The sequence below is a fragment of the Orycteropus afer genome, unplaced genomic scaffold (assembly GCF_000298275.1).
Source record: "Orycteropus afer afer isolate SDZICR_OR568_19922 unplaced genomic scaffold, OryAfe1.0 scaffold00179, whole genome shotgun sequence".
Taxonomy (NCBI): domain Eukaryota; kingdom Metazoa; phylum Chordata; class Mammalia; order Tubulidentata; family Orycteropodidae; genus Orycteropus; species Orycteropus afer.
In genome coordinates, this window is record NW_006921766.1 from 218224 (window position 1) to 245112 (window position 26889).

General features: G+C 41.8%; 2 protein-coding genes across 2 annotated transcripts in view; both read left to right on the forward strand.

Annotated features, from left to right (window-relative positions):
* The window catches only part of TSPEAR (thrombospondin type laminin G domain and EAR repeats), a 311553-nt gene that overhangs the window by 55990 nt on the left and 228674 nt on the right, over nt 1–26889 (forward strand). The gene's annotated exons all lie outside the window — the stretch shown is intronic.
* Nucleotides 12168–12914, forward strand: LOC103202404 (keratin-associated protein 10-12-like). The gene has a single exon (XM_007947289.1). The coding sequence runs from the start codon at nt 12168–12170 to the stop codon at nt 12912–12914; it is 747 nt and encodes a 248-aa protein (XP_007945480.1).

Below are 26889 nucleotides of genomic sequence, written 5' to 3' on the forward strand. Positions count from 1 at the left end.
TGTGTGTGTGTGTGTGTATATATATATATATATATATATATATATATACAGTAGCACCACCACACTAAGATATTGACTGCTTCCATCATTCCAGAAAGTTCCTTCATACTTCTTTGTACTCAATCCATATTCCATGCCCAGCCCCTGGCTACCACTAATCTGGCTTTTTTCTTTCTCTCTCTCTATCTCTCTTTTTTTAATCTCTATAGTTTTGCCATTTTCCAAAATTTTATATGGATGGAAAGACACAGGATTTAGTATTTTGCCACATAATAAATGGGCCGGAGAAGAGATATAAATGGCAAAGAAGCACATGAAATGCAAATGATGTCAACATCACAAGTCATCAGGGAAATGTAAATTAAAACCCCAGCATACCATGACACACCTAGAAGAATGACTAAACTAACAACAGATCTGACAGTATCAAGGGCTGGCAAGGATGCAGAGCATTGAGTTGAAACCTACCATCTTAGTTTGTTTTCTGCTTAAGCCTATTTCCTTCTCTCCTTGCTTAGGAGTTTTGGACTGTTTTGAGATTTTTATTATTCTATTTTCTCTCATCTACTTCCTAGTTAGTTACACATTTTTAAATTATTTTGGAGGAGATTACAGGAATTTCTGAATTTTTAAATTGACTATAAATCAGGCTTTTCACTATTTCCCATTTTACTTAGAACATTTTAACTCTGTGTCAATCCTTCTTCACTTTTGTGATATTGTTGCCATGTATTTTACTTCTATAAAAATTTTAACAATCACAAGATATTTTATACTGTCAATATTCATTGATAATTATGTATCTATAGCCTTCTTCTGTCACACTTCATTTGTTTATCAATGTATTTTTTTGATAATGATAATTTTCTTCTTGCTGTAAAGCTCCTTTTAATATTTTCTTTAGTGTAGCTCCAGCTAGTGACACACTCTCTGTGTTTTACTTGCATTGGAATGTCATTATCCTGCTCCCATTTTAGAGGATCTTCCTCCACAGTTGTAGAACTCTAGCTTTATACTTATTTTCTTTCAGCACAAGATATCATTCCATTATCTTCCAGCTTCCACCATTTCTACTGAGAAGTCATCTGTCAAACTAACTGTTTCTCTCTTAATGGTAGTGTGTCTATTCTGTCTTTGTCTTTGAATTTTAGCCCTAGTGAGCCTCGTGTCTTTTGCTTCCTTCTTTTCTTGTTTCAATTATTTAATGCTTCTTTAATCTAGGAGTTGATGTCTTTCATCAGTTTCAAGTGCTTCTCTCATTGTTGCTGTTAAACTAAAAGAACAAACTCCCTGCCATTGAGTCCATGATGACTCAGAAACTCCCATTGGGTTTCTGAGGCAGTAAATCTTTACAGACGTAGATTGCCCATCTTCCTTCCTTGGACCAGCTGGTGGGGTTGAACCACCAACCTTTTGGTTAGCAGTCAAATGCCTTAGATACTGCACTACCAGAGCTCCTTTATTGTTGTTAGTTGCTGTCAAATTGGCCTCCAACTCATGGTGACCCCGTTACTAAAGAATAGAATTACTTCATAGAGTTTCCTTGAAGTAATCTTTATGGATCGCCTATGAAAATATGATACAACAGGATGTAGAAATTATGAATCAATAATTCATTGATTCATACAACAGGATGTAGAAATTATGAATCACACATAAGTGAAATTTTGCTGAAAATAATTCAAAAATGGTTGCAGCAGGATATTGACAGAGATCTTTTTAAAACCCAGGTCTCCTATTTTTTTTCAGCTAGAGGGCTAGTCTGCTACAAACTTTTCTACCACTCATGGAAGCAGAACTTCACAACACATTATGCATAATAAGAAAATGTTGGCACAATGCAACAATTTTCAGGACTCAAAATTATTATTCAATAACTTTTGAGGAAAAAAATCACTTTTAACTACTGTTCACTACAAGTCTACTTTATGCCAGATATTATTTTAGGTTTTCAGAGATTGAATATTGAATAAGACAAGTTCCCTGCTCACATGGAGTTTACCTTCTAGTGGTGAAGAAGAATGGGGCAGATAATAGCAAAGACAATAAACAAGATTAGTTGAGAGACTTTAAAAAGAAATACTGATGATTGGGGATGTAAGCTCTTTAGTATTAAAACATATCATAAAGCTATGGTATTTCAGAGTGCAACAAAATCTACAGCCAAAAACTAATCAATTAAAAATTTTATCTCAAATCGGAACCCATTGTTTTCTGCAGCCCTCCCACATGCAAACCTAAGTGGTACTTCAAGGACAGCCTTGTTGTTGTTCTTAGATTCCATCAAGTCACTTTCAGCTCATCAGTGTCAACTCATCACGCTGAACAGCATGAAAGACTGTCCATGTAGTGTCTTCCAAATTTCTTGGCAAAATGAGCAAGTGCCTCCAGCATTGCATCTGTGTGGCAAAATATCTCAATGGGTGTTCTCTCAATTCCTGGAGCCTTGTTTCTCCCAATTCCTTTGGTACAGCTTGAACTCCTTCCTTCAATACCATTTTTTTGTTTGTTTGTCTATTTTGTTTTCTCCAGACATTCATTCAGTCTTTATTTTTATTTTTATTTTGTTTTATTTATTTATTTATTTTTATTTTGCTTTAGGTGCAAATTTACAGAGCAGAGTTTGTTTTGTATTCAACATTATCTGTACATTTAGTTTCACTCTCCATTTTCCATCCCCAACCCTAACCCAGTCTCCTCCTCTCCCTCCCCAGTAACCCTTCCTCTGTGCCCCTCATAGTTATGCACTCCTTTGTGTCCTGCATTTCCTCCATGTGAATGTTGCCCCTCTGGTGCCCAGTGGTCGATTGCTCCAAGGGATGCATTTCCACAGAGTATATGGGTGCATCATCCTGGGTTGAGTGGTCTGCGTGTACATCTTGTTACTATTGGATAGCCTCTGGGAGTGAGTTTTATTCCAGGCCCAAATGTATCCCAGGGCCATAATATTGGGGGTCTCACCAGACCCCATCTGACCAGTAATTCTGGTCATTATTGAGTTTTGAGATTTTATTCCACATTATTCTTCCCACTCTATCCAGGTTCTCTACATTTGATCCTTTCCTGAGTGGTTGGCATTGGTAGCCAGGCACCATGTAGTTCTTGTCTCAAAGCCATCGTGTCCTCAGCCTGTTTGTTTCCAAAGTCCTTATTTATTCACACTCTTCTTTACTTCTGATGATAGGAGACCATTACCTGCATCATAGATGGCCTCTTGAAAACTTTTAAGACCATGGTCACTACTCACCAATGTAGGATGAGGAACAAGACTTTTATGTATTTTGTTGTGCCGATTGAGTGCGGTATCCCCCAGACTATGCTTCTTAGTCATTAGAACCTTTGGATCTCTCTCCCAAAATGTCTGACTCTCTGTGAGGGATTATTCTATGTCTGTCCTCTGTTGTTTCTGTAAGAATTGTGGGTATTTTGTATCACTGGTATCTGTGCAAGATTAGCCTCCACTGAATCTATCCTTGATCTAGAGCATACTCTTTTTCATTGACCTCCATCTGATCTTCTCAGATGTTTATGTGTTTATCTGTAGCCTGGTACTTGGTGTTAATGGTAATGCAGTATTGTGGATATACTGGTTGGTATTAGCATCTGTCGTCTGTATCTTATGTGCACAATTTGGCGTCCTCCCTTTTCCTAATACTATCATGGTAGTCACAGATTCTTTCTAGTCCATCCTTCCCCTTACCCGCGTTAGCATGTGGCCCCAAACTAGCCTGAAATTAATCCATCCCCTTCCTTTCCCACCCCAGTAACCTACAAAGTGAGTTCCTTTTCTCAGGCAAACTCTTTGTCTTTTTAAAGTAATGGGCTCATACAGTAATACCATTGTTTCTTGATTATACATGACTGCCTGAATGGTTGAATGTCAACCAGTTGTTTCTGGTACAGTGTCTCTGTGTATTCTTTGCATCTTCTTTTGATGTTTCCTGCATCATTCAATCTTTTGTCCATAGACTCCTTCAATATTGCATCTTGAAGCTTGAAATTTTTCTTCAGTTCTTTCCATTTGAGAAATGCTGTGCATGTTCTTCCCCTTTGATTCGTTAACACCAGGTTACTTTACTTTGTCCTCTCAAACCACATTCTGAAATCTTCTGTTCAGCTCTTTTACTTCATCATTTCTTCCATTAGCTTTAGCTAAATTTTGTCCAAATTCAGTGTATCAGCAGGGCCACCGTCTCTCTAAAGACTTTCTGGAGAATCTTTCCCTAACTTTTTCAAATTCTGGTGGCACCAGGTGTTCTTTGTCTGTGGCTGCATCCCCCCAGTCTCTGCCTCCATCACCACCTGGCCATCTTTCCCCTGTATGTGGCTCTGTATGTGTTCTCCCTTCCTTTAAGGACAACACGCAGATGAGATTAGGGTGCACGTTACTCCAGTATGAGTTTATGCTAACTTATATGTTCTAAACCCTATTTTCAAACAGGATCATGTTCACAGACATATAGGGATTAGGACTTCAACTTACGTTTTTCAAGGACACCAACCCATAACAATAGGTGTGCAATAAATCCTTCCTAAATAAGTACGAATCAATTTATGTTTTCATTTCAGAATCATTAATGAAGAAAGGAAAACTCTTCTTCCCAGAATCATGATTCTTTTAGCTGATTTTCTCTGTTGAATGTGGTTCAGTCCTGATGTTCCCTGTTGACTTCCTCCAGCCCACAAATGCTCTTTCCTCTTGTTCCATCTACTCTACTGTCAAACCCAATTACTGGGGTTTCAGTTTCCGTAATCATATATTTAGGTTCTGTAATTTCCATTTTATTCTTTGAAAAATAAATTCCAGTTCCCAGTTTACATTTTCATCTTCTCAGCTATCGCCTTGAACATAACTCCAGTGTTTGGACCCGATTACTCCATTATATGGACAACTTCAAAATGTGGACCCTTTAAAATGTGCCTCTGTTGTTTGCTTTGTCTTTGTCTTTGTGCAATGTTCAGTGATTTTTATTGAATGTTGAACATTGCATGCAGGCTGTGGAAGTACAGAAGAGCCTGAGATTGATGTAGCCTTCCTCCAGAGATGGGTTACATTTCCTTCCTCTCATGCAGTCACAAATAGAGCAGAATGCCTGAATGTCATAGGAATTGCATGTGGGCAAAATTTGTGAGGGCAGATCTCTTTCCACTTCACTTATATCCCTAGAGCCTTAGGGTTAATAATAAATTAACTATGATTCTGAGGTCTTTAACAGTGATTTGTATTATTTGGTGATTTTGAACTCGAGTTTTTATCTCTTCAACCCTGTGTGAGTACCGCTTCCCATGTCTAATCTTTCTGCTTGGACAGATAGGAATTGGCAAAGCATCATGCATCAGTTGAGGGTGGGGATCATCTCTGGGAACTTCTCTTTCTTCTAGGATCCCTCTGCAACTTGGTGCTGGTTGCCAGGACCCCTCTCTGATGCTCCCAGATGGATACTTTTCAATTCCATCTGTACTTGGCAGCTGTTCTTGGTTGGAGAGTTGGTCAGAAGCAGAACTTCTGTCTTTGTATTTTTCATTGATGATCTATAAGGTCCTTCTTCACAGGAATTCTCCAGAGGACCTCATTATTCCTAACAGCATCCAAACAAGCAGGCCAGTAGAACTATATATGCATTCACAATTCTACAAAGAGATAAATAACTGTCTATCTGCTATGTACAAAATTCAAGAAGATTGCCTCTGACTTTTGTTATAAGAAACATTGTTTCAGTAGGATGCAATACAAGGAAGGGGATGAGCAATGGTCAAAAACTCCAGTTTTCAAAACCCACCCACTACCATGGAGTTGATTCTGACTCAGAGCGACCCCCATTGGGTTAAGGAGGTGGTAAATCTTTACAGAAGTAGATTGCCCAGTCTTCATTCCATGGAGTGGCTGGTGGGTTTGAATTGCCAGCCTTCTGATTAACAGTCACATGTCTTAGGCACTACACTACCAGAGCTCCTCCCATATGTGATATGTTGTTGTTGTTATGTGCCGTTGAGTCGGCCCCGACTCATAGCAACCCCTCTTTGGGTTTCCAAGGCAGTATCACTACGGAAGTATAGCAAAGGCTATTTAGAGAATACAGAAAAGCCAAAAGAATTAAAAATCATCTGTTCTTCCCATTTAGAGTTGCACCTCATGCTGTTAGCTTTTTTGTTTAATTAGAGGCAGTCATTTTTCAACTGAGCTTTTGCTGGTGCATTTGTTTCACACAGTTGTAGTTACACAGTATCTAGAATTCTGTGGCCTGTTTCCCACTTGGCATCTAATGTGAACTTTTTTTTAAAATTGTGATTTGGGTGAATGTTTATAGAGCAAATTCATTTTCCATACATCAGTTCATACCTTGTCTAATGAGATTGACTGCAGTTTCCCACAATGCAACAGCTCTCTTCCCACCTCCTCCCCATAATCACCTCCTCTCGGTGTCCTTCCCTCCAATCCTGGCCCCTGAGCTGTCTCCCTATGTGTACACAGCACTTCTATTCTCCCATGATTGACATCTCCCAGGAGTGTATCTACCTAATGTAAATGTTCAGCTCATATGTCTGTCTTTTGTTTGCCTGGAAGCCACAGGAGTGGGTTCAATTTCAGACCTGTAGGGCAGCTAGGGGCCATAGTCTCAAGGGTTCCACCAGGCTGTATCAGACTAGCAAGCTTGGTCCCTTTTTCTTTGTTTGTTTGATTTTGAGTTTTGTTCCACATTGTTCTCCCACTCTATCGAGGCTCTCTGACAGAGATACCCCTCTGAGTGGTTGACAGTGGTAGCTGGGCACCACCTAGTTCTTCTGGTCTCATAGTCATATAGGCTGAGGATCATGTGATATACCAGTTTCCTGGACCAATTGTTTCCATGCATCTGTAGTTTTCCTTGTTGTTCTTTGCTCTGGACCAGGAGAGACCCATCGTTTTATCTTGATGGCCTCCTGCAAGCTTTTAAGATCCCAATCATTATTCGTCAAAGTAGGATGTGGAACAATGTTTTTGTGTAGCATGTTATGCCAATTGAGCTTGATGTCCCTTATGACCATGGTCCTGACCCCACAGATTCAACTATTCGCTCCCTTCGTGTAGCTGGCTGTGGCCAAGAAGTGTCTATAATTTTGTCCCTTGTCAGCTCTAATATATACATGGGAATTCTTACAGAACATACAAATACACTTGTAGAAACATTGTCTGCCAACTCTATATATGGTATTGTGAACACTGCCCACTGCATAGATATACTTAATCATTCAACCTGTCCACCCCTCTACCAATATATGTATCAAGGTTTGCCATCACTGAAAACACAATTCTGTACATACAAAAGGGTTCATTTTTGTTGTCTGTACCTCCTATGCACCTCTCTATGTCTTCCTCTTCCTCAATGCCACTGTGTTGATCACTCACATTTTGTACATTGTCCTTCCCTTCACCCAAATCAATACTTGTCTCTACCTATCTAGCAGGGTTCCCTCCCCTCTCCTCCTATGCCTGGTAAAGAAGAAAATTTCCTTCCATATAAAAACCTTTGTTGACTTTTTACAGTAATGAACTTATACAATATTTTTCCTTCTGTGATGGACTTACTTCCCTCAGCATAATGTCCTCCAAGTTCATCCAAGCTGTGTGGTGTTTTACAGATTCTATGTTATTCTTTATGGTCACATAGTATTTCACTGTGTGTATGTACCATAGTTTCCCTATCCATTCTTCAGTTGATGGGCATCTAGGTTGTTTCCATCTTTTTGCTATTGTAAATAGTGGTGCGATGAACATGGGAGTGCATGTATCTATTCTTGTCCTGTTGTTGTTGTTTGTGTTGTTATGTGCTGTCAAGTTGGGACCGACTCATAGCCACCCCTCCTTGGGTTTCCAAGGCAGTATCACTACAGAAGTAGATTGCCCCATCTTCCTTCCGAGGAGTGGCTGGTGGGTTTGAACCTCCAGCCTTCTGGTTAGCAGTCAAGTGCCTTAGGCACTACACTACTAGAGCTCCATGCCCTGGCACTCACTATTTCGTTGGTCTATCTGTCTGTGATTGTACCAATACCAGCTAGTTTCGACTACTGTGGTTGTATAGCAGGTTTTAGATCTGGGAATGTGAGACCTACTTTGTTCTTCTTCAATAGTGCTTTGCTTATCTGAGGTCTCTTTCCTTTCCATATAAAGTTAATGATTGTTTTTTCCACATCCCTAAAGAATGTTGATGGGATCTGGATTGGGATTGCATTGAATGCTTAGATTGCTTTGAGTAGAATTGAACTATTCATAATGTTCAATCTTCCTATCCATGAGCATGGTATGTTCTTCCATTTATTTAGATCTCTTATGGTTTCCTGAAGTAGTGTTTTGTAGTTTTCTTTGTACAGGTCTTTGGTGACCCTGGAAAGATTTTTTCCCAAGTATTTTATTTTCAATTGGTAGTTATTGTTAATGGGATTTATTTCTTTATTTCCTTTTCAGCAATCTCTTTGCTGATGTAGAGCAATCTGACTCATTTTTTTTTTTATGTTGATCTTGTAACCTGCCACTATGCTAACTGTCTCAATTACTTCCAGTAGTGTTTTTTTTTTTTTTTTAACTGAGTCTCTTGGGTTTTCTAGGTATAAGATCATATCATCAGCAAATAGAAGTAGTTTGACTTCTTCCTTACCAATTTGGATGCCTTTGATTTCCTTTTCTTCCTTATTGCCCTGACTAGGACTTCCAATACAATGTTGAATAGAAGTGGTAGAGGGCATCCTCGTCTGGTTCCTCTTCACAAGGTGAATGGTTGCAATCTCTCTCCATTGAGAATAATGTTGGCTGTTATTTTTGCATCTATGCCTTTGGTTATGTTGAGGAATGTCTCTTTTATGACTATTTTGCAGAGAATTTTTATCAGAAAGGGGTGTTGAATTTTATCAAATGCCTTTCTGCATCGATTAACATGATTATTATCATAATCATGTGGTTCTTTTCCTATGTTTTATTTATGTAATGGATAATATTGATTGTTTTTCTAATGTTGATCCATCCTTGCATACCTGATATGAACCTCACTTGGTCATTATGTATTATTTTTTTGATATGTTGTTGGAGTGTATTGGGTAAGATTTTGTTGAAGATTTTTGCATCTGTATTCATGAGGGATATTGGTCTGTAGTTTTCCTTTTGAGTGATATATTTGCCTGATTTTGGTATCAAGGTTATGCTTGTTTCATGAAATGAATTTGGGAGGTTTCCTTCCTTTTCTATGTTTTGGAATAGTTTGAGTAGGATTGGTGTCAGTTCTTCTCTGAACGGTCAGTAGAATTTTCTGGTGAAACCAACTGGGCGAGGACTTTTTTTTCTTGGTAATTTTTTTTTTATGACCTGTTTAGTTTCTTCTTTGTTATGGGCCTCTTCAACTGTTCCATGTCAGTCTGTGTTAGTTTAGGTAAGTAGTGTGTTTCTAGCTATCTGTCCATTTCTTCTAGGTTTTCAGATTTCTTGGAGTACAGTTCTTTATAGTATCTTGATATTATCTTTTTCATTTCAGTTGGTTCTGTTGCAGTGTCCTCCAACTCATTTCTTATTTGTGTTATTTGTATTCTCTCCCTCTTTCCCTTTGTTAAATTTGCCAGTGCTTTGTCAATTTTATTAATCTTTTCAAAAAACCAACTTCTAGTCTTGTTGATTTTTTCTATTGTCTTTCTATTTTCTGTTTCATTGACTTCTACTCAAATCTTTATTATTTCCTTTCTTGTGGTGATGTAGGCTTTTCTTGTTGTTCTTTTTAGAATTGCTAGAGATTTTGGTTTAAGGTGTTGATTTTGGCTCCTTCTTCTTTTTTGATGTGTGCCTTTCTTGCTATAAATTGGCCTCTGACTGATTTGGCTGTGTGCAAAAGATTTTGGTATGTTGTGTTTCCATTCTCATTTGATTCAAGGAATTTTTTAATTTCCTTTTTTATTTCTTCTATTAGCTAGTCGTTCTTAAGAAAGGTGTGTTCAGTTTCCATGTGTTTGCTCTTTTTCTTTTAATCTTCCTATTCCTGATTTCTAATTTTGTAGCATTGTGATTTGTGAATATGCTTTGCAGTATTTCAATGTTTTTAAATTTATTAAGGCTTGCTTTATGACCTAACTTGTGGTGTATAATGTGAACATTTTTGAGTGCTTATGTTATAGTTTAGAGTGGCTACATAGTATTCATCAACAGATATGCTTTTCTTTTCCTTATATTAGACTACAAATAATTTCCAGTTTTCATGAGATATGAAATTCTACAAATCTTTTATGATAACTCAGAGAAAAAGAAACAGGAATGAATGTCTTTCTCTTGATTCTAGAATGATAAACATGACACTGGACTTTAACCACATTTGCAAGTTTATTATAAGCCCCAACATCCAAGCACAATCCTGCCTATCCCGGGGGCCAGTTCTGAGGACCACACATTCTCATCAGTGCCCTACAACCACAGAGTCAGGAGTCATCCTCTGTCCGTAGATGAACTTAATGATGATGGACAGACAATGTCCATCATCAGAGCTGTGTTCACTCTGTAAGCTAGTCCTGAGCACCTCCTGCAGGCAGGAGGAATGAAAGGTGGATGAGGCTTGGCTGCTACCTTGGAATGTTCCCAGGTCCACAGATGGAGAGGAGGAGTGGCCATGGGAGGTGACAGGAAGGGATGGTCATGGGAGGAAAAAGGGTTAGAAATGTCAGGCACAGAGCTGAGTTGGGTGGGGTAATGGGGAGGAAGAATGTCAGTCAAAGCCCAGAGCTGTGTGATCACCTCAGTTGGCCTCAGAAGAGTGCCCAGTCCTGGAAAACAAGATGAGGAGGAGACAAGAGATGGCAGCAGACTCAATGTCTACACACCCTGCTGCCATATGACCCCATGGGTCATTCGGAGGACCTTCTCTTGAGGTGTGAAAGCCAGCCCCAGCTCTAGTCAGAATAGCTCTATAGTCTGGTCCTTCTCCCTACCCTGACTGAGGCTGAAAGTATCCTAGGAGTAGTGTCACCAGGGCTGCCTATGTTATGAAGCCTGCAAGGAGAGTGTGAGTCCTACCTCATCAGAGCACAGTGAGACCCCAGCCCTACAGGCTTCAGCATCACATATGCCCTCAGGGAGTCCGGGGCTGGCTGACTTGCAGACCTGACTAGTGGAAGGTGCTGAGGGCCCTCTGTTTCTGAGCCTCTGCTGAGAATGCTGGCTACAGGAAAGGATGAGGGACCCCACAACTAAGCACTGTGTGCTTATTGGGTTGCAGTTGTAGTGCTGACTGTGGATTGTGGGTCATTTTACACAGGGTGTGAGATATGCACAGCCCCATGCACAGCCAGACCTGAGGTTTGTGCATTTACTTTAACAATTCCAGGAAATGACACAGAAGGCTGGGTTCATGGCCACCACCTCCTGGTGATGTCCTGGCCTATAGGAGATAAGGGGGAACTGAGGGAGGAGACTTCATTCTCAGTGGCACATAAGGACTGTTGCAGGTGTTTTCTGAGGTTTGAGGACATAGGAAGGTGTGAGCATTTGTACATGCCCTTTGTATAAAAATTGAAGTTCCAACATAGCAGAAGCCATTTGCACCTCAAGGCATGCCTACTGTGCTGGGTCTGGATCCCACCTGCACTGATCTCTGCACCCAGGAAGACATGGTCCCCACATACCTTCCCACAACTCACCGGTCAGACACAGGTCTTCCAGGTCCACTGACAATCAACAACATCACCCCCAAAGCAGGTCTGGTACAAGGCCAGGTGAGCATGCTCAGATGGATCTATGACTGTGTCTCCCATTCCCATTCTCAACCAACCAAGAAAATGAGCAAACCCCACAGGAAACCGCAGAGTGCTTCCATTTAAATTGACTGACAGCTTCTGTGCTGGTGTCTTGGAGGTATTTTGACGTACTTGAAGCATTTCTGTTGGTTTCCTCTGGGAACAAACACAGGTCACACAGGAGCCTCAAAGCCAGTAGTGTCAAAACAAGGAACATGTACCATGAAAACAATAGCAGCTGCTGCTGTGACACCAACCAGGAAGGGAAGCTTTGGGGCCTCTGTTGAGACAAAACAACACAGAGGGATATAAAAGACCTGGAGGCTGAAAGCTCCTCACTCACTCACTCACTCACTCACTCACTCACTCATTCACTCACACCCTCCTCCTCCTCTACAACTTCACCTATTCCCACCCCACTCCACACCATGGCTGCTTCCAACATGTCTGTCTGCTCTAATGACCTAAGCTATTGCAGCTGTGTCTGCCTGCCCGGGTCCTGTGAGTCTTGCACTGACTCCTCCTGGGAGGTGGACAACAGCCCAGAGAGCTACTGCGAACCACCCTGCTGTGCCCCCACCTGCTGCCAGTCCACCTGCTGTGCTCCCATATGCTGTGCCCTGGCCTCCTGCCAGACTCTCATCTGCACCCCTGTGAGCTGTGTGTCCAGCCCCTGCTGCCAGGCAACCTGTGGGTCCAGCTCCTGCCAATCCATCTGCACTAGCTCCTGTGAGCCTTCCTGCTGCCAGCAGTCTAGCTGCCAGCCTGCATGCTGCACACTCTCCCCCTGCCAGCAGGCCTGCTGTGTGCCTGTCTGCTGCAAGCCCTTCTGCTGTGAGCCCATCTGCTGCAAGCCTGTCTGCTGTGTGCCTGTCTCTTGCAAGCGCGTCTGTTGTGAGCCTGTTTGCTACAAGCCTGTGTGCTGTGTCCCTGTCTGCTGGGGGGCCAGCCCCTGCCCTGCCCCCTCATGCTGCCAGCCCTCTACCTGTACAACCTCCTGCTGTAAACCCTCCTCCTGTGTGTCCCTCATCTGCCAACCTGTGTGCAAGCCTGCCTGCTGTGTGTCCTCCTCCTCCTGCTGTGCCCCTGCCTCCTCTAGTGTGTCCTTGCTCTGCCGCCCCTTGTGCAAGCCTGCCTGCTGTGGCTCTTCCTTGGGGCAGAATCCCTGCTGCTGAATGGGCACCAACCCTCCGGAGCCACTCTGCCTTTCTCCTGACATCTTTGGAACCAGAGCCCAATCTGAGGTCTCTTCTTGCCCCCAGAATCACTCCACCCTCCAACTGGCTGTGCTGAGTCCTTTGACTCCTGGGTGGAGTCCCTCTGGTTCTGTGATTCATTCAGTGACCTCTTCTCAATCTTGGCTCAGTGTTCCACATGAGTGACCTGTCTGCCACCAAATAAAAGCATTGTCTCTCCCTCTCAGGAGGCCTCCTGTGCATAACTGTAAAAGGCATGGGGTGGGGCATGGATGCAGCATGGAGACTGGGACTGTTTTGGGACCCTGAGCTTCTTACAGGTGGCATAACTATCTGGTAGGGATGACTAGTTCTACCTCATTGGTAGGTCAACTTCTTGGGAATTTCAGGGAAGAAACCTTCACAGTGACAGGGTGGCATAGAGAGAGTGGGGTGGCCCTGACCCCGAGGGGATGGGCTCCGCCTGGGATAGTAGTGGTCCCTAGTCAGACGGGATATTTTTGTCAGTGGCTAGAGCTAGTAGACCTCAGATGGCCCCCAGTCACAACCCAGAAAAACTGCTTGGTGACATAATAATGACAAAACCATAAGTCAGAAGGAACAAATACCTTGCAGTAGAGTGTGTCCCTGGACTCTGGTGCTGCTCAGATCTCCAGGGTGAGAAATCATGGCTCCCCAAGACATGAGGATCACAAACATGGCACCATCCTGGGTCTGGTTCTCAGGACATCCTGTCCCTCCCCTAGGCCTGAAACCAAGCTGTGATTCTGTGTGCATGCCTGCATCTACCAGCCCAGACTTGGGACACCGGATCCACTCTCACTCCTTATCCACCCCACCTCCCTCACCACTTTCTCCTCTCCCTCTGCCCCCTACTCTATTTCCACCCTCCACGCAGCCCAGGCCCCCTCTCTCCTGACTTCTCCCATCCCCATTCTGGCTCCTCTCTCTCAGCCCAGTCCTCTCTGCACATAGCTCTAACTGAGCTTGGCTGGCCTTTCAAAAGTGGTCAATGGATTAAACCCAACAATATATTTTGATGGGGTATGAAGGCATTTTTTGATTGCCCAGGCCCCCTCTCCATCCTTTATCTCCTCAGCAGCCCCTTCCCACCAGGCTGTGGTCTCCCTCCTGTGTCATAGGCTATGTAGCCCTGTAGGCCATGTTGAAGGCCCATCATGGGTTTCAGAGACCTACTGTTTCTGGGAGAGAGAGCCACTCATGAGGCCCCGAGGCAGTTTCAAACCGTATGTATTTTGTTGTGGAAGCTCTGATGGCATAGTACCTAAGGTACTTGACTGCTAACCTGAAGGCTGGTGGTTCAAACCCACCAGCCACTCCTCGGAAAGAAGGTTGAGCAATGTACTTCCCTGATGATACCACCTCTGAAACCGAAGAATGGGTCCCTCTGAGTCAGATCTGACTCGACGGCAGTGAGTTTTTTTTTTTTTATATTTGTTGTGAGCTACCCTGGAGCTGACTCCAGGTGACCTTGTGCACGACAGAGCCAAACATTGCCTAGTCCTTCATCCTGTTCACTATTGTCAGCAGGTTCTCTTTCGTCTGCTTCTGGAATTCTCATGGAATACATGTTAACCTTCACTCTAGCCTATCATGGCTTTGATTTTTTGTCTCTTTGTGTTTCATTTGGCCTAATTTCTTCTGACCTTTCAGTTCACCAATTCTCTCTATTGTTATAGGTAAACACTTAGTTTAATTTCAGTTATTTTTTTTTTTTTTGTCATTTCCAATAGTTCTGTTTGCATCATTTGTTCCAATCAGCTAGGTCACTTTTTAGAGGTTCTTACTCTTTGAATATTTGTTAAAGCCAATCTATGCTTTCTTGAAGTATTTAAGTATAAGTGTTTATACGTGTGTGTGACAGTTCTAGTAAGAGATTTAACCTTCTGCATTTACCTCATAACTGACTACTTTAACCTTAAGTCTGCCATTTTGATTCAAGCATTGTTTTCTGTTTTTCTTGTTTCCACTGGTTTTATACAGTTGCCATATGGACCAAGATAAGGCTTTTTTTCCTTCTAATTTTTCTATTGTGTTAAAGGCGTATGTTCTGCTTTTAGTTATACTCCCTCTTCATTCCTCCATCCCTCCCCCTCACTTCCTTCCTCCTCTCTCTTCCTTCACCTTCCTTCCCTTCATCCTTACTCCCTCCCACTTCCTTCCTTCCTTTTTCCTCCCACATCTCTGTCCTGGATACTGCTTGGACCTACCCTTGGCTATGGCTCAATCTTCCTGTACCAGGTGGCTGGGTAGACATTTGGAGCTTCAACCCCTGGCTAAGACCAGGCTGAAATAATGTTAATAGTGAATATAGCAGTTCTTGGCTGTGACTCTTGGTGGCCTTGTTGAGGGCACAGGCTCTAAGAGAGAGGATCATCTCTGTGACCACTCATAACTGCTCCTGAATATGGTCTCTCAGGTGCCTGCCTGGTCCCAGGGTCACAGCCTGATCTACCTGGCTCACTTCCATGGCACTGACTGGCTTTACCAACAGGGTGTGTCTCTGAGCCTCATCACTCCCTTGCTTCACACCTGCCTCCTCCAACTTAAACCCTCTCCTCATGCTCACATCCTGACTCAGGGTTGCCATGTGCAGGAAAACAGACTGTTGGCTGTAAAAACAGGTTCAAATTTGGGTCTCCCTAATGAATGAGACAATTAGGAAAAGGTGCCCTTATTGGAAAATTATGCCTCCTCATGACAGCAGGGGAGAGGGGTCCTCTCAGGCATCTCCTCTCCTGCTCTCAGTCCTCAGTCTCCTCCCTGGCCTCAGCACCAGATTCGGGTCATGGAACTACAGAGCTGCCAGGAAGGTCCATCTTCAAATGATGTTCTCCTGAAACAAGGCACTCATCCCCAATTCTCTCCCAGTCCCAACACAGGCCAAGCCTGTCCTGAGTGGAGTCCTGCAGGTAGGAACTGGGTGCAACGGGGGAGTCCTCTGGATGATAGCTGGCACCAGGCACCCAATACCTGAGGGCAGAGGCTGTGGAGTCAGCTGTCCAGAGGTGCCCCTCCCTCTCTGTGGTCACTGCTATAGCCATATTCAGGTCAGGGTGGCAGTTCTTCCCCTGCAGATATCTAAGGTTCATGAACTGAGGCAGGGTATCACCCAGCAACAGACCTGGCCTAATAAGTGTCCTGTCTCAAAACACCAATGATAGATACAGCTCCTGGGACCCTGGTTCAGGTAAAATACACCTTGAAAAAAAAATAATACAAATAATACACACCTTGAGATATAAAAAAGCCCGCAAAGTCCAGAGCTCCTCATTCATTCATGCACTCATACACTTCTCTACCACATCACCATGTGCCTTCCACCCTGGCTGCATCCACCATGTTTGTCTGCTCCAGTAACTTGAGCAATAGGAGCTGCATCTGCCTATCTGGTGCCTGTGAATCTTGCACCAGCTCCCCCCTGCAGGTGGATGACTGTCCAGAGAGCTGCTCTGAGACCCTTATGATGTGAACACCCGTATTGTGCCCCCACGTGCTGCCAGTGCTTGTGCTCTACCTCCACCTGCTACACCCCCACATGCTGTGTTCTGGCCACCTCCCTGACCTCATCTGTACCCCCTGTGAGCTCTGTGTGTCCAGCTTCTGCTGCTGGGAGGCCTGTGTGTCCAGCCCTTGCCCATGGGTGTTTACCAGCTCCAGTGCTTCCTCTTGATGCCAGCAGGCTAGCTATTAGCTGCATGTCACACACCCACTTGCTAACTACTGGCCTGTCTGCTGCAAGCCTGTCTGCTGTGTGCCTATCTGTTATGCTTCTAGCCCTCTGCCTATGCCTCCTCCTGCTACAAACTCCCTAGTGTGTGCAAATTGTCCTGCTGTGTGTCCACCTCCTCCTCTAGTGCCCCAAACTTCTCCTGGGTCTTCTTGCTCTGCTGTCCCATGTGCCCCTAACCAGCCTATTATGTCCCCGTCTCAGCCCAGACATCCTACTGCTCACCAGTGTGTCCTCCCAAGGTCAGCTGGGCTGAGACCTATCTAGAAATTTATGGCCTCACATTCCTGTCTTCAATTACTCTCCTACCATTTAGACCAGTCCTTGAGTCTGCCATGTTAGCCTTGTCCCTGAGCTAGAAGATGTGGAATCTGGGAAAATTCACACTATAATTTCAGTGGTCATCTCAGAAACCCAGGCTCTTTCCTTGCTTGTGGCATCCTTTCAGCTCTAATGACCTGTCCCTCCTCTGGATGAATCAATGACCTCACATTTTTGCCTTTTTGACTTTGCAATTCCAAATGTAGCAGTGCAGACCCTGTAGCTTGTGAAGGCTTCAAACTTTGACAATCAGAATATTAACTCTACAGGAGATAAAATGGGAACCCCATCAGGGCCTCTGTACTGCAGTCCTGAGTGGATGGCTTCCTTTCCACATAGGCATGTTCTCATCACCTAACAATTTCCCTGTCACCCACTGCCTATGGCCATTCTCCAGGCTATTCTGCTGGCCCCTCCCCACCAGGCCTCCATGCTCTCAGGCCATGCCCACACAGCCTCCTGGGCATCACACAGAACTCCTCTTCTATCCTCACTAGAAGGAAACACTTCAGGCCTCCAGCTTCTGAGGGCTGGAAAAGTGTGCCTTCCTAATAAAACAAACTAAGAAGTTTAAGAAGAAAGTTTAAGATTGGTGTGATTTCCTTGCTAATTGTTTAGGAGAATTCACTGGTCAAGCTATTGGTGCCTAGAGTTTTCTTTGTAGGAAGGCTTTCATTTATAAATTAGCTTCTTTAGCATGTAAGATAATCAGTTTTTTCACTCCTTTTGTGTCAAATCTGAATCTGGACAAATATATGTATCCATCATTCCAGAAAGTTCCTTCATGCTTCTTTGTACTTAATCCATAATCCATGCCCAGCCCCTGTCTACCACTGATCTCGTTTTTCTCTCTCCATTTTTTTTTAAATCTCTGTAGTTTTGCCATTTTCCAAAATTTCATATGGATAGGATGACAGAGCATTTCATATTTTGCCACATAATAAGTGGGCTAGAGAAGAGATAGAGATGGCAAAGAAGCACATGAAATGCATATGATGTTCAACATCATGAGTAATTAGGGAAATGCAAATTAAAACCCCAGCATACCATGACACATCAAGAAGAATGACTAAACTAAACAACAGATCTGACACTATCAAGGGCTGGCAAGGATGCAGAGCATTGAGTTGAAACCTACCATCTTAGTTTGTTTTCTGCTTAAGCCTATTTCCTTTTCTCTCCTTGCTTAGGAGTTTTGGACTGTTTTGAGATTTTTATTTTTCTATTTTCTCTCATCTACTTCCAGGTCAGTTACACATTTTTAAATTATTTTTGAGGAGATCACATGAATTTCTGAATTTGTAAGTTGACTATAAATTAGGCTTTTTACTATTTCCCATTGTACTTAGAAGATTTTAACTCAGTGTTGATCTTTCTTTACTTTTGTGATATTGTCGCCATGTATTTTACTTCTATAAAAATTTTAACACTCACAAGATATTTTATACTCTCAATATTCATTGACAGTTATGTATCTATAGCCTTCTTTTGTCACACTTCATTTGTTTATCAATGTCTTTGTTTGATCGTGATAATTTTCTTCCTGCTGTAAAGCTCCTTTTGATATTTTCTTTAGTATAATCCAGCTAGTGACACACTCTCTGTGTTTTACTTGCATTGGAATGTCATTATCCTGCTCCCATTTTGGAGGATCTTCCTCCACAGTTGTAGAACTCTAGCTTTATGCTTATTTTCTTTCAGCACAGGATACCATTCCATTGTTTTCCAGCTTCCACCATTTCTACTGAGAAGTCATCTGTCAAACTTACTGTTTCTCTTTTGATGCTAATGTATCTATTCTGTCTTTGTCTTTGGATTTCAGCCCTAATATGCCTAGTGTGTTTTCTTTCTTTTCTTGTTTGGAATTCTTTAATGCTTTTTTAACCTAGGAGTTGATGTCTTTCATCACTTTTAAGTGCTTTTCCCATTATTGCTGTTAAACTAAAAAACCAACCTCACTGCCATGATGACTCAGTAACTCCCATTGGGTGTCTGAGGCAGTAAATCTTTACAGAAGTAAATTGCCCCATCTTCCTTCCTTGGAGCAGCTGGTGGCTTTGAACCACCAACCTTTTGGTTAGCAGTCAAATGCATAAGGCACTGCACTACCACAGCTCCTTTATTGTTGTTGGCTGCTGTCAAATTGGCTGCCAACTCACGGTGACCCCATTACTAAAGAGTAGAACTACTTCATAGAGTTTTCTTGAAGTAACCTTTAAGGATCACCTATGGAAATACGATACAACTGAATGCAGAAATCATGACTCAATAAATTACTATCACACACACGTAAAATTCTGCTGTAGATAATTCAAAAATGGTTGCAGCAGGATATTGACAGATATTTTTTTAAACCCAGGTCTCCTATTTTTTTCTCAGCTAGAGGACTAGTCTGATACAAACTTTTCTACCACTCATGGAATCAGAACTTCACAACATTTTATGCATTATAAGAAAATGTTGGCACAATGCAACCATTTTTATGACTTGAAATTATTTTTCAATAACTTTTGTGGAAAAAAAACATTTTTAACCTGTATTTACTACAGATCTATTTTATGCCAGATATTATTTTAGATATTCAGAGATAGAATATTGAATAAGATGAGTTCACTGCCCACATGGACTTTACCTTCTAGTGGTGAAGGAGAATGGGGCAGATAATAGCAAAGACAATAAACGAAATTAGTTGAGAGACTTTAAAAAGAAATACTGATGATGGGGGACTTGATCTCTCTAGTATTGAAGCTATGGTATTTCAGAGTGCAACAAAATCTAAAGCCAAAAACTAACCAATTAAAAATTTTATCTCAAATCTGAACCCATTGTTTTCTGCAGCCCTCCCACATACAAACTTAAGTGATGCCTCAAGGACAGCCTTGCTGTTGTTGTTAGTCAATTTCAATTCATCAGTTTTGACGCATCAAGTTAAGCACAACGAAAAACTGGCTGTGTGTTGTCTTCCAAATTTCTTGGCAAAATGAGTGAGTGCCACCAGTGCTGCATCTGTGTGGCAAAACATCTCAATGGGTGTTCCCTCAATTCCTGGATCCTCATTTTTCCCAATTCCTTTGGGACAGCTTGAACTACTTCCTTCAATACCATTTTGCTGTTGTTGTTGTTGTTTCTTTCTTTCTTTCTTTCTTTCTTTTTTTCCCCCAGACATTCAATCAGTCTTTATTTTTATTTTGTTGTATTTATTTATTTATTCTCCTTCAGGTGCAAGTTTACAGAGAAGTTTGTTTTACATTCAATATTATGTGTACATTTAATTTTCCTCCCCATTTACCATCCCCAACCCTAACCCAGTCTCCTCCCCTCCCTGCTCAGTAACTACCCCCCCCCATGCCCCTCATAGTTATGAACTCCTGTGTGTCCTGCATTTCCTCCATGTGAATGTTGCCCTTCTGGTGTCCTGTAGTCAATTTCTCTAAGGGATGCATTTCAACAGAGTATATGGGTGTATCACACTGGGTTGGGTGGTCTACGTGTACATCTTGTTTACTGTTGGGCTGAGAGACAGCCCCTGGGAGTGAGTTTTATTCCAGGTCCAGAATGTATCCCAGAAACATAATATTGGGGGTCCTACCAGATTCCATCTGACCAGTAATTCTGGTCGTTATTGAGTTTTTGGATTTTGTTCCACATTTTTCTTCCCACTCTATCCAGGTTCTCCACATTTGATTCTTTCCTGAGTGGTTGGCTGGTAGCTGGGCACCATTTAGTTTTTCTGGTTTCTAGGGCCATTGTGTCCTCAGACTGATTGCTTCCAAATGTCCTTGTTTTTTCCCACTCTTCTTCACTTCCGATGATAGGAGACCATTGGCTGGCCACTTGAAAGCTCTTAAGATCCCAGTCGCTACTCACGAATGTAGGATGAGGAATAAGACTTTTACATATTTTGTTGTGCTGATTGAGTGTGGTGTCCCCCAGTACTGTGGTTCTCAGTTACTAGATCCATTGCATCTGTCTCCCAAAGTGTCTGGCTTTCTATGAGGGATTATTCTATGTCTGTCTTCCATTTTTTTCTGTAAGGATTGTGGGTATTTTATATCACTGGTATCTGTGCAAGATTAGCCTCTGCTGAATCTATCCTTTGTCTAGAGTATACTCCTGTTCACTGGACCTTCACAGATGTCCTGGATCTTCTCAGATGTTTATGTGTTTATCTGTATCCTGGTGTTTGGTGTTGATGACAATGCAGTATTGTGGTTATACTGGTTGGTGTTAGCATCTGTAGTCTATATCTTGTGTGCACAATTCATTGTCCTCCCTTTTCCTAATACTATCATGGTGGTCACAGACTCTTGCTATTCCATCCCTCTCCTTATCCACGTCAGCGTGTGGACCCCAACTAGCCTGGAATTAATCCCTCCCCTTCTTTCCCCGCCCCAGTAATCTACAAAGTGAGTTCCCTTTCTCAAGCAAACCCTTCTTTGTCTTTTTACAATAATAGGCTCATACAGTAATACCATTGTTTCTTGATTATATACTACTGCCTGAAATGGTTGAATGTCAACCAGTTGCTTCCGGTACAGTGTCTGTATTCTTTCCATCTTCTTTTGATGTTTCCTGCATCATTTAACCTTTTGTCCACAGACTCCTTCAAAATTGCATCTTGAAGCTTGAAATTTTTCTTCAGTTCTTTCAGTTTGAGAAACACTGAGCATGTTCTTCCCCTTTGATTCATTAATACCAGGTCTTTGTACATTTCATCATAATACTTCACTTTGTTCTCTCAAGCCACTTTCCAGAATCTATTCAGCTTTTTTACTTCATCATTTCTTCCATTAGCTTTAGCTGAATTTTGTCCAAATTCAGGGTGTCACCAGGGCCACCCTCTCTCTAAAGGCTTTGTGGAGAATCTTTCCCTACCTTTTTCAAATTCTGGTGGCACCAGGTGTTCCTTGTCTATGGCTGCATCCCCCAGTCTCTGCTTCCATCACCACCTGACCATATTTCCCCTGTATGTGGCTCTGTATGTGTTCTCCTTGCCTTTCAGAACACCACGCAGATGAGATTAGGGTCCCCATTACTCCAGTATGAGCTTATGCTAACTGATATGTTCTAAACCCTATTTTCAAATAGAATGATGTTCACAGGCATAGTAATTAGAACTTCAACTATGTTTTTCAAGGACACCATTCAACTCATAACCATAGGTGTACAATAAATCCTTCCTAAATAAATACAAATCAACTTATACTTTCATCTCAGAATCATTGATGAGGGAAAGAAAACTCTTCTTCCCAGAATCATGATCCTTTTAACTGGTTTTCTCTGATGAATGTGGTTCAGTCCTGATGTTCCCTGTTGACTTCCTCCAGCTGACTATTGCTCTCTTCTCTTCTTCCATATACTCTGCTGTCAAACCAAACTACTGGGATTTCAATTTCAATAATCATATTTTTCAGTTCTATAGTTTCCATTTTATTCTTCGAAAAATGAATTCCAGTTCCCAGGTCATATTCTTCTTCTTCTCTGCTATCATCTTGAACATAACTGAAGTATTTGGACATAATTACTCCATTACATGGACAACTCCAAAATTTGGAACACCTAAAATGTATTTCTGTTGTTTGTTTACCTTTGTATACCTCTCATTCTCAGTGATTTTTATTGAATGTTGAACTTTGTATGCAGCCTGCAGAAGTACAGAGGAGCCTGAGATTGATGTAGCCTTCCTCCAGAGATGGGTTACATTTCCTTCCTTTCATGCAGTCACAAATAGAGCAGAATGCCTGAATCTCATAGGGATTGAGTTTGTGCAAAGTTGTGGTGTGATGTTTGTGAGGGCAGATCTCTTTCTACTTCACTTATATCCCTAGAGTGTAGCCTTAGGGGTTACTAATGATTAATTAACATTACCTATAATTCTGAGGTATTTAACAGTCTACTCCTCTTTGGCAATTTTTGAACTCGAATTTTTATCTCTTCAACCCTGTGTGAGTACCGCTTCCCATGTCTAATCTTTCTGCTTGGACAGATAGGAATTGGCAAAGCATCATGCACCATGGCAGAGGGCGGGGATCATCTCTGGGAAATTCTTTTTCTTCTAGGATCCCTCTGTAATCTGGTGCTGGTTGCCAGGATCCCTTTGTGATGCTTTCAGATGGATACTTTTCAATTCCATCTGTACTTGCCAGCTATTCTTGGTAGGACAGTTGGTCAGAAGCAGAACTTCTGTCTTTGTATTATTCATTGATGATCTATAAGGTCCTTCATCACAGGAATTCTCCAAGAGGACCTCATCATTCCTACCACCAGGCAAACAAGCAGGCCAATAGACTGATATGTGCATTCACAATTGTAACAAGAGGTAAATAACTGTGTATCTGCCATATACACAAACTAAGAAGATTGCCTCTGATTTTTGCTGTAAGAAACTTTGTTTCAATAGGATGCAATACAAGGAAAGCAATGGTCAAAAACTCTGGGTTTCAAAACCCACTCACTGCCATGGAGTTGATTATGACTCAAAGTGACCACCATTGGGTTAAGGAGGTGGTAAATCTTTATGGAAGTAGATTGCCCAGTCTTCCTTCCATGGAGTGGATGGTGGGTTTGAGTTGCCAATCTCCAGTTAGTAGTGAAACGTCTTAGGCACTGCACCACCAGAGCTCCTTTGGTTTGAAAACACAGCTGTTTTTTGTTGGCTTGTTTGTTTGAGCCTATATAGAATATTGTTGTTGTTGTCATGTGCCGTCGAGTCGGCCACGACTCATAGTGACCTGTCCTTGGGTTTCTGAGGTGATATCACTACCGAAGTAGATTTTCCAACCTTCCTTCTGAGAAGTGGCTGGTGGGTTTGAACCACCAGCCTTCTGGTTAGCAGTCAAGTGCATTAGGCACTATGTTACCAGAGCTCCTTAGCAAAGGAAATTCAGAGAATTTCAAATGTCAAAAGATTAAAAATTATCTGGTCTTCCCATTTAGAGACACCCCTCATGCTATTAGCTTTATTGTTTAATTATAGACAGTCAATTTTTCCATTGAGCTTTTGCTGCTGGACTTGTTTCACACAGTTGAAGTTACACAGTATCTAGAATTCTGTGGCCTGTTTCCCACTTGGCATCTAATATGAACTTTTTTATTTTAATTGTGATTTAGGTGAATGTTTACAGAGCAAATTCATTTTCCATACAGCAGTTCATATACACCTTGTCTAATGACATTGACTGCACTTTCCCACAATGCAACAGCTCTCTTCCCATGTCCTCCCTATAGTCACCTCCTCCCTGTGTCTTTCCATCCCATGCACTCCTGGCCTCCGAGCTATCTCCCTGTGCTTACACAGGCCTTCTGTTCTCCCATGATTGATCTCTCCAAGGAGTGTATCTACCTAATGTAAATGTTCAGCTCATATGCCTTGCTTTTGTTTGTCTGGAAGCCACAGGAGTGGGTTCCATTTCAGATCTGTAGGGCAGCTAGGGGCCATAGTCTCAAGGGTTCCACCAGGTCCATCAGGCCAGCAAACTTGGTCTCTTTTTGTTTGTTTGATTTTGAGTTTTGTTCCACATTGTTCTCCCACTCTATCCAGGATCTCCAACAGAGATCCCCCTCTGAGGGATTGACAGTGGTAGCTGGGCACCATCTAGTTCTTCTGGTCTCATAGTCATATAGGCTGAGAAGCACATGGTATACCAGTTTCCTGGACCAATTGTTTCCCTGCATCTGTGGTTTCCCTCGTTCTTCTTTTCTCTGGACTAAGAGAGACCCATCGTTGCATCTAGATGACCGCTCACAAAGCTTTTAAGATCCCAGTCACTACTTGTCAAAGTAGGATGTGGAACAATATTTTTGTGTAGTATGTTATGCCACTTGAGCTTGATGTCCCTTGCAACCACAGTTCTGAGCCCACAGATCCAGCTACTCGCTCCCTCCAGGTAACTGGCTGTAACCAAGAAGTGACTACAACCTTGTCCCTTTTCAGCTCTAATATATACCTGGGAATTCTTACAGAATATACAAATACACTTGTAGAAACATTGTCTGCCAACCCTATATATAGTCAAGGGTACACTGCCCCTGCATAGATATACCTAATCGTTTGGCCTGTCCACCCATCCACCCATCTGTATATCAAGGTTTGCCATCACTGAAAACACAGTTCTGTATGTACAAAAGGGTTCATCTTTGTTGTCTGTACCTCCCGTGAACCTCTCTCTGTTTTGCTATTCCTCAATGCCACCATGTTGATCACTCACATTTTGTACATTGTCCTTCCCTTCACCCAAATCAATACTTGTCTCTACCTAGCAGTGTTCCCTCCCCTCTCCTCCTACCCCTGGTAACCAACAAGAAAATTTCCTTCCATATTGAAACCTTTGTTGATTTTTTACAATAATGAACTAATACAATATTTCTCCTTCTGTGATTGACTTACTTCCCTCAGCATAATGTCCTCTAAGTTCATCCATGGTATGTGATGTTTTGCAGATTCTACATTATTCTTTATGGTCACGTAGTATTTCACTGTGTATATGTACCATGGTTTGCTTATCCATTCTTCAGCTGATGGGCACCTAGGTTGTTTCCATCTTTTTGCTACTGTAAATAGTGCTATGATGACATGGGTGTGCATGTATCTGCTCTTGTCCTGGCTCTCACTGTTTCATTGGTCTATATGTCTGTAATTGTATCAATACCAGCTAGTTTTCACTACTATGGTTGTATAGCAGGTTTTGAGATCTTGGAATGTGAGACCTCCTACTTTGTTTTTCTTTTTCAATAGTGCTTTGCTTATCTGAGTTCTCTTTCCTTTCATATAAAATTAGTGATGGTTTTTTCCACTTCCTTGAAGAATATTGATGGAATCTGGATTGGAATTACCACTGAATGCTTAGATTGCTTTGAGTAGAATTGACCTATTCATAATGTTCAGTCTTCCTATCCACAAGCATGGCATGTTCTTCCCTTTATTTAGATCTCTTATGGTTTCTTGCAGTAGTGTTTTGTAGTTTTCTTTGTACAGGTCTTTTGTGTCCCTAGTAAGATTTAATCACAAATACTTTATTTTTAATTGGTAGCTACTGTAAATGGAATTGATTTCTTTCTTTTTCAGCAGTCTCTTTGCTGAGGTAGAACAATCTGACTAATTTTTGTATGTTGATCTTGTATCCTGCCACTATGCCAACTCTCTCAGTTACTTCCAGTTGTTATTATTATTATTATTATTTTTATTTTTACTGAGTCTCTTGGGTTTTCTAGGTATGAGATCACATCATCAGCAAATAGGAGTAGTTTGACATCGACCTTACCAATTTTCCCTGGCTAGGACTTCAATACAATGTTGAATAGAAGTGATGAGGGCATCCTTGTCTTCTTCCTGTTTGTGAGGTGAATGGTTTCAGTCTCTCTCCATTGAGAATATAATAATGTTGGCTGTTGTTTTTGCATCTATGCCTTTGGTTGTGTTGAGGAATGTCTCTTTTATGGCTATTTTGCTGAGAGATTTTATCAGAGAGGGGTGTTGAATTTTATCAAATGTCTTTCTGTATCAATTGATATGATCATGTGGTTCTCTTCCTTTGTTTTATTTATGTGTTGGATGATGTTGATTTTTTTTTTTTTCTAATGTTGAACCATCCTTGCATACCTGATATGAACCTCACTTGGTCATAATGTATTATTGTTTTGATATGTTGTTGGAGTGTATTGGCTAGGATCTTGTTGAAGATTTTTGGATCCATATTCATGAGGGATATTAGTCTGTAGTTTTTCTTTTGAGTGATGTCTTTGCCTGGTTTTGATATCAAGGTTATGCTTGCTTCATGAAGTTAATTTGGGAGAATTCTATCCTTTTCTATGTTCTGGAATAGTTTGAGTAGGATTGGTGTCAGTTCTTGTTTATTTATATATTGTCATTTGGGTGAAAATTTA